General features: G+C 38.1%; 1 protein-coding gene across 2 annotated transcripts; it reads left to right on the forward strand.

Annotated features, from left to right (window-relative positions):
- Positions 1 to 7,185: 7,185 nt before the first annotated feature.
- Positions 7,186 to 14,660, forward strand: LOC131319325 (transcription factor E2FA). Of its 2 annotated transcripts, none has more exons than XM_058349530.1 (14): positions 7,186 to 7,569; positions 10,240 to 10,432; positions 10,698 to 10,751; positions 10,868 to 10,953; positions 11,027 to 11,115; positions 11,490 to 11,544; positions 11,766 to 11,818; positions 11,904 to 11,954; positions 12,066 to 12,114; positions 12,801 to 12,869; positions 12,948 to 13,024; positions 13,126 to 13,357; positions 13,939 to 14,005; positions 14,091 to 14,660. In XM_058349530.1, the coding sequence occupies exons 1-14, from the start codon at positions 7,366 to 7,368 to the stop codon at positions 14,225 to 14,227; spliced, it is 1,416 nt and encodes a 471-aa protein (XP_058205513.1). In that variant the 5' UTR covers positions 7,186 to 7,365; the 3' UTR covers positions 14,228 to 14,660. The 2 variants fall into 2 exon arrangements, with proteins under 2 accessions (XP_058205513.1, XP_058205514.1); XM_058349531.1 differs by having other exon boundaries at positions 7,188 to 7,569; positions 12,804 to 12,869.
- The last annotated feature ends 94 nt before the right edge of the window (positions 14,661 to 14,754 follow it).

Below are 14,754 nucleotides of genomic sequence, written 5' to 3' on the forward strand. Positions count from 1 at the left end.
GATATGCATGAAGATTATAGATTTATAACGATGTAATCGTGGAAACCAATTTAAGAAGGAAATGTATGACGTGAATGATTATTTAGATGAAGTTAACAGATAACAGTTTCAAACTATCTACACATCATATTCTCCTGCAAATGTTATCTCGTCTTAGATGTCTGAGCATACACGTTTCCGCACAAACGGTGGAATAAAAACTGGCCAAAACAAAACTTCGTGACTCATCATGATGCGACGTAAGTTGGTGTACATGGATAGTTCAGAATCCACTCAAAAGGTAGTAAGAGCATCTCCAGTCCTTACCCAGTTTACTACCCATACCCAAAATTTGAGTAAAAAGCCAAATAACTCATCTCCAATGTCATACCAATTTTGAGTTCTACCCATTTCCTCACCGAATTTTGGGGAGACTCAAACGCATACCTATTTTTTTCAAACCCTCTTTTCACTTTCATCAATTACAAGTGTGCCACTCATTAATTACAAGTGTGCCATTCAATAATAGATTTGGGTAAAAATATGGGTTTAGCATTGGAGATACCTTGCCAAATCAGGCTTCTAACCCAAATCTCTACCCAAACTTGGGTGAAAAAATAGGTAAGGTTTGGAGATGCTACGAAATACTATGTTTCCTGATTATAACACAGGTTATATAGGAAAGAAAACAGACATGGAAAAGCACTTCCCTACAAAACACCGAAATTGCACATTTGAATGAAGCTCTCGCTCAAATTTGAACGAAAGTTAGGAGTTGCGATGGAGATGGTCTTTTGATCAACCTCAAGTAAGAATAGACGCGTAAACGAAAATGACAAGCCCGTATAAACACAGCAGATGCACAGATACGCGTGGGGTGGAATACTTACGGGCCTGGCGTGGGAACTGCTTGGGGAGGAGATGGGTAGAGAATGGAAGGATTTCCGAAGGGCGTCGAAGGAAGAGGGCGAGAGGGATTGAGAAGAGAAGGGAAGATTTGAAAGGGAGGATTTGGGGGAAATGGAAGAAGACGAGTTGGGATAGGAAAAGGATAAAGAAGATAGAATAGATGTTGAAGAAGCTATGCAAGCCGTTGATTTGTTAGTTTTGCGTCTGTTTTTATGAGTGCCAGAAACTGCATATTTCATAAAATAAAAATAAGGGTAAAATTCATACAGTTATTTTTTATTCCTTTCGTTGAGACGAACTAACAATTCATAGAAGTTTGACCCAAAACTAGCAAATGTGAGAAAATTTTAAATAAAAACAAAACAAAAAAAATTCATCCGGGTTATTTTTGGGAGATTAGGCCAAATTTTTATCACCTGATCGGATGTTCGGATCAGATTGCGTGTAACTCGATTAATTTCACCTTTAAATTAAGCATCGGGCACAAATGGAGTGGAGTGGAGTGCAATTGGTGTCTCCCTTATACTCTCATGCACATGGGCAAAGTTCGATTCCCCTGAGCACTCATCTCTCTCCACAATTCCCCTAAGATAGAGTAAATTAGGATTAACGAATGACAAAAAAAAAAATACTAGATATTTAAGCATCGGGCAAACTATCCTCCAATAGCTCAAAAGTTTGGAATGTTTATCTCCATAAGATTCGAACATATAATCTCGTGGAAGAGAAATTCTCATGCCTATTTGGTCACAGGGTAAGGGTTACATAAATTTTCTTCCCCCACAAACATTTTTTGTTCAAGCAGTTGTGCTTGTTTTCTTTTCTTTTTTCAATCGGAGTTGTGGTTCTTCTATCAACTTGATTTTCTTGGAATGGATAAAAGCATGATTTTAAAATCAACGGTTCGGATGGTTTAACAAAATTATAAAAGAAATCTCATTTTACATCACTTAAGAGCATTCTATACTCCCAAATATTGATCATTTTTCTGATAATGCAGAGTATCTTGAGCCAATTTATGCATATATCATACTAAATAACTAGTTGGTCATATCAAATAAGTTTTCCGCATGGAAGGAGAAAGCTCCAAAGAGTTACAGACAATGAGAGAAATAAGCAAACCCTTAAATTCTAGTAATATTGGAAGACCACGGCCCTTACCCTTTTTGAAACGCAGAATCAAAATTTTACAGTAGTAAAACTCCCTAAAGTCCCATTCCAGCTCTCGACTCACATCATCACATGTCATATTTCAGTGCAAACTTGCTAACGGCGTTATGACAGAAGGGGTGGTGTCAGTGTCACGAAATGATACTTAAGGGTAGGTTTCAAATATTAAAGTGGTTAAATGAAAATGGGTCATAGTTGAGGGGAATTTGATGTAATTTGTCCAAACCAATTTAGAATTTAAGATAAGTGAAAAGTAAAAAACTTGACAAAAAGATGAAAAATCGGGAAGTGCGAAGAAAATCAATTTGATATAAATGAAAGAGGAAACAAGCATCCAAAAAAAGCTAAAAACAAAGTTGAACCAAATAAGGTGGAGAACAATCTGAAATGAAATGAAAGAAATGAGAAATTAAGACGAATAACGATTTGTCCACAAAAAAAATCTGCCCACATTTTGGCCACACATGGATAAAGCATTCCATTTTATTGCGGAAATTGATAGCATAAAATTCACTTTGAACCTCTCAATAGTAAGCATCTCTTGTAGAATATGAGCACCAAATTTCTCTATAACTCAAAACTCCATTTATAGTTAAGAGATTAATTACATTTTCTTCCATTTGGAAAACTTCAAAGACTTTTTAAAAAAAAATTGTCCGTTTAGGAGGCCATCTGTAACGACCCTGATTTTTGGTAAATAAAAATTTCGTTAAATATTTAAATTTTATCTTAATTACTTGGATTTGCTACTGAAAATTTCTTTTTAATTTTTATAATCCGTCATAATTAGATTTGAAACTTATAAAATTATATCTTTCACGCCGAGCAATCTAGTCATTTTCTAAAGACAAGTATGCTTGTAGAAGCACTCGTATTTTTTTTCTAGTGAGTTAAAATAAAATCTTTAAATTATATTTCTTGGCTAGAAATCCTACTTGGCAAGTAGAATTAGTTTCCAACCAATTCGTTAGAAAACCTTAATTACCGTTTCAATCTAGTTACAATTTCCTAATCCTAGATGGACCTTTTTAACCGTTTTTGAGCCTTTTGAACCCCCGAACCCTATTGAACCATTAGACTATAGGAGTAATCATTTTATTCCTATGTTTAGTCATTTCACTTTACCTAGCATCATTACTTACCCTACCTATTAGATAATAAAGGCAAGGGAAAACTTTAACCTTTGGTCCATAAATGTTAGGGAAAATATTATCCCTTGGACAATAGATTCCCATGACTAGTCATATCAAATTATTACCAATATTCCTTTACCCCTTGGTCCATAATTGTTAGGGGAATTTTTGTCCTTTGGTTAATAGACCTTTGACTTACCAATAAGCATGACAAGACAAGTCATACAAAGAATCCCATCATTTTGCTTCCAAGGGAAGCAAGACTAGCTTTGCCATGCATGCACGCCTATGTTCTAGTCTTAAAATCCTAGACTTACTTTCCTAGATTTTCTTGGATGTATATAGATACAAGTGAGAGAGAGAGAGAGAGAGAGAGAGAGAGAGAGAGAGAGAGGAGGCCGGATGGAGAGAGTGGGGTGGAGTGTGTGCATGAGTTTTGATTACTTACACAAGCAACCTTTATAGCCTTAAGCCTATTTTTTTGACTACATGCCAACCCATTCTAGTCTTCCAAAGTACAAAGCTAGCCCATGATTATATTCTTTCTTGCAAGCAACCTCCCCATAGACTTGACAAGTCCAAAACCCTTCATGATGACCTAAGATTTGGCCTACAAATGGAAGTGACAAGTCATGGAAGACTTGGCATGCTTTCAAGCTTGATTGGACATGACAATGGAGCAAATCCATGGGAGGAAGGAGAGAAGGGGGGGGCCGGCCATAGAGGAGGAAGGAGAAGCTCAAGTATTGGCTATAAATAGCACCCCATGCCTTCCATTCAATTCACATCATCACTTCTTGCTCTCACTTCTCTCTAGAAACCATTTCTGTTTTTCCAGGCAGCTTACTGCCCTCCACGAATCTCTATTTTTCTCCTGCTTAAAGTAGTTTTTAGAACCAACTCCCTTCGAGAAAGTTGTAGAGCACTTCGAAACCTTCAAGTTAGACCCAAGAACCATCCCAATCGGTGAAGAAATGACAAAGATATCGGCATCCGAAGTTCAGTAAAAATCTCGGATTTCCATTTCCTGACAGCATACTGTCTCTGCCTTTATCACCATTTTTCTCCTACCTAAAGTAGTTTCTAGGATCAACTTCCTTCACGAAAGTCGTAGAGCACTTCGAGAGCTTCAACTTCGACCCAAGAACAATCGTATTCGGCCAAATATTGACCGAGTTACTGCCATCCAAAGTTTGGTCCAGATTTGCAAGTTTCACCGCCCGTAGAAAATCTTTCAACTAGCTTATTCGGCCCCGACTAGTTTCGGATCAAGGTAGATTAATCTCTACTCATTTTCCCTAGTATAACTTTAGTTATTTTGCTTATGATAAGGCAAGTTAAAGTATTAGGAATAAATAGCAAGCTCGTTTTACAAAATCTTGAAATGACATTACGATCATGTAGATTTTCTCTAATTACTTCCCTAAGTATACGTAGAACCCTAATCCAATAACTCTACGTATAGTATAAAATCTACGTTAGAGAGTAGCATGTTCTTGATTCAAAGTATCAATATCGTAGATAAGATTATCTATTGTTTGGTTTCAAGTAAATAAGCTTATCGTTTAAAATGCATGATTGTCAATAAGTTTATCTCACTAATGGAGGTATGAACATGTTGGATAAATGACTTTGTCTTAAATAAACATATGTTGTATTGAATTTCTCAAAAAGTAAGATATAACGATTTTCGAAAGATAAGATTTTAACGCTTGATTTGAAGTATTCATATTTTGATCTTTTCGAGCATGCTTAGCAATATAGAATTGGATGATCTTGTTAGATTACAATGAATGATTTATGGTTGCGTATGTGAAAAGTCCTACCGCGGAGTCTATGCATGAGAACGAGACACGGAAATCGAGAAAATAGAAACATGACACCTAGGGTGTGGTTAACAAGAAAAATGTGTTTCGAAGGAGGAAATATTTTTGAAACTACATAATGACCGATTTTGATGGCATTATGTGAGATGTGTGTGTGAATGTGTGCCAATGGGAACCCGGGACGGCGGAACCATTGTGAGGATACTCGGGAACCCGGAACGGCGGAACCGAGGTTGGGTGTGTGGCTTGGTTATTCGCGGAGAGGAGCCAATGCAAATGTGTGCCAATGGGAACCCGGTGCGGCGGAACCATTGTGAGGATACTTGGGAACCCGGAACGGCGGAACCGAGGTTGGGTGTGTTAAAAACGGATTTTGAAAATGTTGATTTGGTGATGAAAAGTGAAAATGGAGACACGGTCTACGATGAGTTGCGTAGGAGAAACACAGAAAAAAAACATGGACACCAACGATACTTGAATAGTGAATGTGGATGTGTGATTGTTACTATTCGTCGTATATGATTTACTGTTTGTAAGTTATGAGTTAGTGGGTAGGGTTTACTCTATTGAGCGTTGTAGCTCACGGTGTTGCCTTTTTGGTGACCCTGACATATTATATGGGTGGCGACGCCGGTATAATGTGTCAGATTTTTTAGATGAACAGGATAAGATGTACACCGTGGAAGCTTTTGGAGCAGAGGAGCTTGCTAGGATGGAAGAGCAAGCAGAGTAGTATTAGGAACCCTAGTTTCCTTCCTTGTTGAATAAATGTACCTTTTCCTTATGATGTATTTATGATGTAATAATGAGCCAGACTCTCTTTATTATATAATAAATGCCTCATTTAACGTACCCAAAAATTGGGGGCGTTACACCATCAGGGTTTAATTTAAGTTCATTGGAAATTGTGAAATTTGCATCGTCTATTTTATTTTCTCCTTTTTATTATTTCTACCTTTTTATAATACAGTAATTATATTTTTATTATCTTCTCCCTTATGTGTGGATTAGGAGATGGAGGGAAAATGAAGAATTAAATGAAGGAAATTGATTTACACACTTCTCTTTTTGATGAACACACTCCTTTTTTCGTCCTTTAGCACGTGAATTTACCTACAACTTATGCAAAGTGTATTGTTTCAGGGACTATATGGTAAATTCATGCGTTAAAGGATAAAAAAAGAGAGGAGTGTTTGCATAAAAAAAAAAAGGAGTGTGTAAATCAATTTCAAAGACTAATTATATTTATCTTGTCTATGGAATAGGATAAAAAAATTGACTTTATTCGTCATTTTATATGATTTTTTTTCAATTTTGATCTATTTGTTTATACAATTTTGGTTCCTATTATCGAGCCAAACAATATGATGTAAAAATTTGACTTGAATCCACTTCGGAGTAAGCGGGAAAAAAAAACACCGTGCTAAAATGTCGTTAAAAATTAGGGTAAATTATAGTTAACCCCCTCTAACTAAGCCTCGCGTGCACTTTGCCCCCTCTAACTTTTTTTTTGGCACTCAACCCCTTCTAACTAACTGAAATTCAAACGGTCATAACTTCTTCGTCCGAAATCGAAAACATGCAAATTATATATCGATTTCGAGGTCTTGAAGTCATCTTTCTAATGACACCAAAATCACATCACGATTCAAAGCGCACAGAAAGTTATGATCAAAACGGTCTTTCTGTCTATCAGTCTTTACTCTTTTGATCATAACTTTCTGTGTGCTTTGAATCATGATGTGATTTTGGTGTCATTAGAAAGATGACTTCAAGACCTCGAAATCGATATATAATTTGCATGTTTTCGATTTCGGACGAAGAAGTTATGACCGTTTGAATTTCAGTTAGTTAGAAGGGGTTGAGTGCCAAAAAAAAAGTTAGAGGGGGCAAAGTGCACGCGAGGCTTAGTTAGAGGGGGTTAACTATAATTTACCCTAAAAATTAGGCCAAAGACGTACGGTCATGCCAAACTCTCGAACCAAAAAAGACATCCGAAGAAGTACGATCAGCCAAGCATGGGGCCAAATCATAAAAAACTAAACCACGAGGGTCTTCACCGTAAAAACACCCGTAATTATTCGTAATTTATTTTTTCTCCTTCCCTCCATATGTATTCCGAACTAAAAATTCCCTCGTTCCCTCGTTTTCTCTTCTCTCTCTCAGTTTCCCCCATTTCACTCTCTCTCTCTAAAACCCTCACATCCCTCCCTTCCGCCCTCCCCCCCTCCCCTCTCTCCTCTCCTTTCCACAATCTGTGTCTTCAATCAATTTCTAGACGGCGAGGGGTATTTTTATTTTTATTTTATCTCAATCCCCCAAAATTTTCCAGACCTATTTTCGGCACTATGTCCGGTGCTCAACCTACGAACACCGCGGCGGCGGGGCCGGGGCCGGGGCCACAGTCGATGAATCGCCGCCTGCTGTTCTCGTCGATGAAGCCGCCGTTCGTTCCTCACGAGGATTACCATAGGTTCCCATCCTCGAAGGACACTGCTCACAGGGTCGGCGGCTCCGATCAGGTGGCCGAAGCTATTGTTGTCAAATCTCCTGTGAGTTTAGATTCGTTTTTAAGCCATCTTTATAGGTTGTTGTTTTGGTTGGTGGTTTATGGTTTAGTTAGGGCAATGAATTATGATATCTGTTTAGAAGGATGCGAGTGTGATTAGTATTTGAATATGTTGTGGATTGCACAGCTGGAATTTGGGTATTCTGAGTTTATGGAATTTGACTGAAGTGTAGATAATGGGGTTCCCTTTTATCATGTGGAATTGTTGGATAGTAATTTAGGGGAGCAAACGAACCGAACCGAGCCGAGCCGAGCTGAGCTTTGTAGTGTTCGAGCTTGGCTTGTTTACTATACGAGCCTTAAAGTTGAGCTCGAGCTTGAGCTTGGCTAGTCAGCCCTTGACGAGCCGAGCCTATACAAATGAGTCGATTTATTTTGAGTTGAGCTTGGCTTGTTTACTAAACGAGCCTAAAACTCGTGCTCGACTCAATAATTAAACAAGCCAAGCCGAGCCCTTAACGAGCCGAGCCTTGAGTTGGTCGCAAGCAGCTCAGTTCGTTTGTAGCCCTAATAATATGATATAACATATTGGACCCATTTCCTAGCATCTTAAACTTTCAGGATAATTGGCAACTTGACGTCGGGGATTTGATGAGACTGTGGGTTCCAGACTCCCCATCTGTGGTTTTTCTCTGTTAGAATGAAGCTTCTCTTCTTTGTAGACATGTTAATGATTCAACCGGCAATGAATATTTTCATTGTTTGCATAGACGTGTCTTCAAGTTATTTCATTTAACAAGAATGGAACCGCGTGATTTCTTGAGCAAAGATGGCTGTGCCTCATTGCTAATTGGGTTACGAGGCGGGGACTACTTAGAAGTGTCTGTATACATTTGTAGTATCAACTTTTTTTTGGTGCATAATTAGTGCATCAGAGTTCTTTAAGTCCTATTTGCTTATGTTTGATATTTAATTGAAAGATAATTCTCAGAAATGGTTCTTGTACTCTTGGATGTAATTTTTCAGTGTTTTCCAGTGATGTGATGGTAGATGTCAATGTCATAGGAGGAGGATGGGTAGGAAGAGATACTTTTGTAATTTTTGAAGATAGGTAAGGTTTTTTGTTGTTGTTGTTGGCAAACTAAGTGTTGCACTCATACCTAGTGTCAAAATAAGGTGGTTATGTGCTGATAATCAAATGTGAGGGGTTAAAAGCGCATATGGGTTAGACCACAGGGGGTCAAAGTGAGTTTTTTTCTATGTGCTTATACTAAGTACTTGAGCAAATTTGAGTTAGTATTTTCCTACCATTGCTTCATTGTTTCTCTAACTCAGTAGATTTTCTTTCATTTCACTTGGGATTTATATGCTTGAAAAGTTTTGTCGTAGTTGGAAGAGGGCTCCTTTCTCAATGGAGCAAGATTCTTAAGAGATTCTGACTTAGGAGTGTGGGAACAAGGTTCTGAGATATATTTGCTACCCTGATAGGAGGATCATGCTATTAAATTGCCAACTAAACAACACCCTTGTTGGACCCATTGCATCCTTGTAGATCTTATCCGAACGTTATACACTACCCATATTAGCTCACGTGGTTATGCTGCTTATGCATCAAAGTAGTGCTTGGGAAGTTGAGACTGAAAGTGAATCCAAGAGCATTTTTGTCACCATGATAGATTTCATGAAGGTATACGACATTCTCGGGTCTGCGCAACAGACCGCCATGCCTAATAATGGTCAATTGGATTCTTTGCATTGTTGTATACTTCATTGTTTTCTTATAATTGGCATTTTTAAGAGCCAGGGCACCTTTTTAGCTCATATAGTAGTGCATAAAGGTGATTTTAGGGTGCACTGAATCCAAGAAAAATATTGTTAGCAACATTTTGTCCAATAAGACTTGTTTATAAATGAGTGCAACACAAGATGTGGATGAGATGAGAGGGAAGATGGAAAACTGGACAATCTCATGTTGTGTCCAATGGGAAGAATCTTTTGCAAATATTTTAGGGGTCGGACTAAGATAAGGCCTCGATTTAGTTCACCTAACACCAGTTCTTTTATGTGAAAATTTGCTTCACAGGTTTTAAAGGGGAACAATTAGTTGGATTGGGCGAATCATTGATTTTCTTGTTTGAGGGAAAAATTTGTACATAATCTTTTTTACCTTTCCTCTGCCTTCTTTCCATTGCTCCTTGCTCTAGAGCCAAATAGAGCCTTAGAAGATTACTGGAGTGGATGATGATGCTGAAGCTTCAACATGTAGCACCTTTCATTTTTCATTTTAAAGAAACACTTCTTGGTTAGCTATTTGGAAATGATAGCGGTGAATATTGTTTGAGTTCGTATGCCATTGTTCCTCATTCTTGCTTTTGTGAAGTAGTATTATTACCAATAACTTGTTTCTTGTATAACTGCTTCCTCCCTTCCGAAAAGAACTTTCATCTTTGCTTCTTGGGTAGTCATATCTTGTTAGAAAGTCAGGTGTGTTTGTGATTTGTGTCATATCCCTCTACCAATTCATGGATGTCCAATGTTTATTTCATTAGCATCACATTTATGAGAGATTCATTGAACTTATCTGTCTCCTGTTATGTTAGTTTCTTATGGGCAGATCCTGTATGACTTCATAGTTCATAGTCTTGGTTAGTGTTATTGGTATATGTATGATGTATCCGTTGTGGTACCAATTCTTCAAATTTATGTCTCTCAGCAATTAAAGCGGAAGAGTGGAACAGACTTTATTGACGCTGGGTCAAGTGACTGGACTAGCAGTCCTGGATTCACTGATACAACTAACAGTCCCCTGCGAACACCTGTATCTGGAAAAGGAGGAAGAATATATGGCCGGTCCAAAGTCTCAAAGAACAACAGATCTGGGCCTCAGACCCCCATGTCAAATGTTGGTGAGATTAGCTGTCCAAAATCTTCTAAATGTTGGTAATTGAACATCGACTTTTATTGTCCAAAATCCAAATCCTTGAACACGAAGCTAAACAAAAGTGTAGTCATTGGAAAAAGCTTACATCAGATTGTATAGGTTGTCTGTTTGTCTTCCTTGTTCTTTCTGTTTACCTCACCTGAATGAGTTGTACGTTGGATGTCTTTTAGTTTCCAGAAGCAATTTGAAAGAAACAGTGTGTAACTATATTGCTAATGTCTGAAATGCAGATTCTCCCTCTCCTGTTACTCCTGCTGGTAGCTGCCGTTATGATAGCTCCCTAGGTAATTTCGTAAGTGGTGCTTTTAGGTTTAGCCATCCACATATCTTTGAACTACTTCATGTGGAGTTTTCAAGTTTTGTAGAGATATGCAGGGTAATGCGTGCCATGCCTTTTCAGGTCTATTGACAAAAAAATTCATCAATTTGATTAAGCATGCAGAAGATGGTATGCTAGATTTAAACAACGCTGCTGAAACCTTGGAGGTGAATCTCTTTGCTATATGTGTGTTTTTTTATTGATTATGTGCAGCTCCCAATCATGGATTTAGTGGTGCAGGTGCAAAAGAGGCGAATTTATGACATTACTAATGTCCTTGAAGGAATTGGCCTAATTGAAAAAAAGCTCAAGAACAGGATTCACTGGAAGTAAGATTGTTTAGCATTTTTAAGGACATCATACTACTCTCTTTGTCCCACTTTGTTGTGCCTGATTCCTTTTTGGCACCTCACAAAAAATTGTCTATATCTCAAAATCTATAAAAAAAAATTTATGATTTCAAAACCTTTGTGTAAAAGAATTAATTGAGATCTATCAAAACAAGATCCATATTGAATATATAAAATATTATAAATTAAAAGATATAGATAATTTTCTGACAAAACCAAAAAAAAATAAAAAACAGGCCCAACAAAGTGGGACGGAGGGAGTACTTTCTTTTTTCTATTATTTGACATTTAAACTGGAAATACAAGCATTTGAAGCATTTGGAACTCATATGAGAACTTTCAATGTTGATTAGAGGACTTGATGCTTTAAGACCAGGGGAGGTTGATGATGACATTACTGGGTTACAGGTATGCAGGCTTATTTTTTAGTAAAAATATCTTGTGCTACCATTTTATTGGGAATTTTTCATTTTCCCTCTCTCCATTGGTGGATATCCTATTCGGCTAGGAAAATAGGAATTCCATGCTGGTTTCTTTTAATGGCTGGTAGATTATATCCGTTGCCCATTGTCAAATATCATGATGTGGATCCTAAGTGAGGTGATTTCATCTTGTGATCTTTTCTGCAGGGGGAAGTTGAAAAGCTTACCATGGAAGAACGGACATTAGATGATCGGATAAGGTTGTAGGGTTTTGTACATTGTTAGTGCGACGAATGGTGCTATCTTACAACCATTGGATTTTGCTGATACTTTCGATTGTTGCAGAGAAATGCAAGAGAGGTTGAGGGATTTGAGTGAAGATGAAAATAATCAAAAGTGATTTTCTTCTTCCTAACTGCGATTCAGTTTTATACATGAATTTTTTTCTTGTAACCCTGAGTTGGACTTTTTGTTCCCCCATTGAAAGGTTTATTGATCTTCCAACAGGTGGCTTTTTGTGACTGAAGAGGATATCAAGAGCTTACCTTGCTTTCAGGTGAGATTTTTTGTGCACTTCTTTTGGTGTATATAAAACTGGCCCATTTGGTGAAGCTTATTGCATGGAAAAAGCAAAGCCCAAGTCTGACTTTTCCCCTGCTAACTTTAAGCCATTTTCACATCCAAGTAAGTTGCACGAAACAGTCTGGAGCAATTTCTTCCCCACCCCACCCCTTCAACAAAAAAAAGAAAAAAAAGAACCCTCAATAAGCTGCAATTGTGCGGCCTTCACCATATAGTACTGCTATTATTTCATAATTTTAGCTCTGTATTTGTTTTTGGATAAGTCACTTTTCAATAAAGGAACACCAAAAAAAGAGGCAAGGGGATGGCCTTGAAACCCCATAAGCTACAGCACAACCAAGAAAACTAAACTGTACAACCACTGGACAGAAACAAAACAAAGGCTAAGAGAGGGAAAACTGAGATATTTAGAGCTAAACAGCAGAGACACATTCCAATCCATCCCAATTTCCCTCCATACATCTGTAGGAGGAACATTAGAACACGAACAGAGCAGGCCCTAATATCCCTTATAATATTCCCCACCACCCCAGAAGGGGATAACACATTGCCTTGTAAACTTTTGGAGTTCCTGACCCTCCACAAATGATTCATAAGCTCTGTATACTTTGCCATGGTTTGATATCATTGGTACTGAAACTTACTTTATCATAATTCTAGCAGAATGAAACTCTAATAGCAATCAAGGCTCCTCATGGGACAACTCTTGAAGTTCCAGATCCTGATGAGGTTAGGAATATGTTCCGTAATGTGTTGACTAATTTCCATTTCCGATCAATGAAATAAATTGCTCCTCTCGCATTCCAGGCCGTTGACTACCCACAGAGGAGATATAGAATAATCCTTCGAAGCACAATGGGTCCAATTGATGTCTACCTTGTTAGGTAACAGGCTTCTTTCTGGTACAACACTACTGTTCAACGCCTTAAACTTCCTTGTTTCATTGGTCATGAACTCATGATTACTTTGAAAAACTTTATTGTAGCCAATTTGAGGAGAAGTTTGAGGAGGTGAATGGAGTTGAGCCATCCACAAGCTTTCCTGTAGCTTCGAGTTCAGGCTCCAATGAAAATGCAGCAACAGAGATGACCCCTGTAGTAAGCAGTAGGGTAGAGTTTGAACCACCTGCCCAATACAGTCACAGAATGAGCTCCGACCCCAATGTTTCACAGGACAATGCTGGGGGAATCATGAGAATTGTCCCCTCAGATATCAATGTAAGTTCTGTTTTTCCAACTAGTTTGTTTATACTAATTATAATCGCCATACCATGAAGATGTTCACCAGTCAGCAACACCGAGTATATGTTTTAAGTACACAGATTTTCTGATGCACAAACTTTGAATGTAGACTGCAAACTAATGGACTGCTTTCAATTCTCTTGTACCTTAGACTTACACTTACACCACTGAGTGCTTGACATGTAGCTTTATGTACTTGGTTTTCTTACGGTGCAAAGTTTTCCATGGACCTAGCAAACCAGAAGAAGATATAACATTATAAAAAATGACATTGCCATCCTTATTTTCCTTGCTAGTTGTCTCCTGTGGGACTTTTTGGCGGGTTCCATTTATATAATGGCATCACCACTTTCCTAGGGTTAGGGACGTAAGGGGCATACCAGGTTCACACTTCAAAGATTCCTGTCTAAGTTGTAACGGATATTCCAAAAAATCCTCAAATGCGGTGGAAACTTTGATTCCTTCATTGCAAAAGCAAAGGCTTCTTCCGAACTTGAACGGTTGAATTATGTATTATTTCCTTTCTGAACTTTCTGACCTCTTGCACTGAAATATAGGATGATGCAGATTACTGGCTTCTATCAGAAGCAGACATTAGCATTACAGACTTGTGGAAGACAGATTGTATCCTCAGATAGTCAGATGTGATTGTTATTTCTTTTATATTTTTGTGGAATGTTGATGTCCAATTCCTTGACTTCAGCAACAGCTGTTGTGGAATGGGATGGAGTGGATATTCTTCGCGAGGAGTTTGGAATGGCTGAAATTGGTACCCCGCGGCCACAAACTCCACCATGTGGAAGTACTGATGTTCCATCTGCCGTTGTTAGTTTCAACAAAAGGTGATTTGGATTTATGAAACATGTTAAACCATGAAACTCATGTCTATCTCAGCGCGAGTCATCATTTCATGGGATTATGGGAAAGCCACTGGCCAGCCAACAACTATACACATTGGGAAGCCTTTGGAGGAAGATGCAGCATTGGAAATAGAGGTGATTGTTGTATAGTACAGTGGAGGATACGCTTGTCCTCTGCGGCTTATTGATGAATAAATTTTGTTCCCGTCATTTCTTCATTCGGATTAATGAGGTAGAGGTTTAAGGCGAGTGAGTATTGACACATGCTCGTGCTTGAGATGGAGGTTTAAGGGGATGTTGGCACATATTGTTCCCATTTGCACATTTGAGAAGCTTAAAGATAAGTTAATGTCCTAAATTTTGAATTGATGACATTTGTACTCGTCTATTTCAAATCCATAAATCCCTTTCCAACTTTATCAACCAAACACAACCTTAGGTTTGAGTTCTGCTTCTGTGAACAATTCCCATAATTGGTTTTAGGTTGGTGTCAACCTAAATCCAATACTTCCG

This window comes from Rhododendron vialii, chromosome 3a (genome assembly GCF_030253575.1).
Source record: "Rhododendron vialii isolate Sample 1 chromosome 3a, ASM3025357v1".
In the NCBI taxonomy this organism is placed as follows: domain Eukaryota; kingdom Viridiplantae; phylum Streptophyta; class Magnoliopsida; order Ericales; family Ericaceae; genus Rhododendron; species Rhododendron vialii.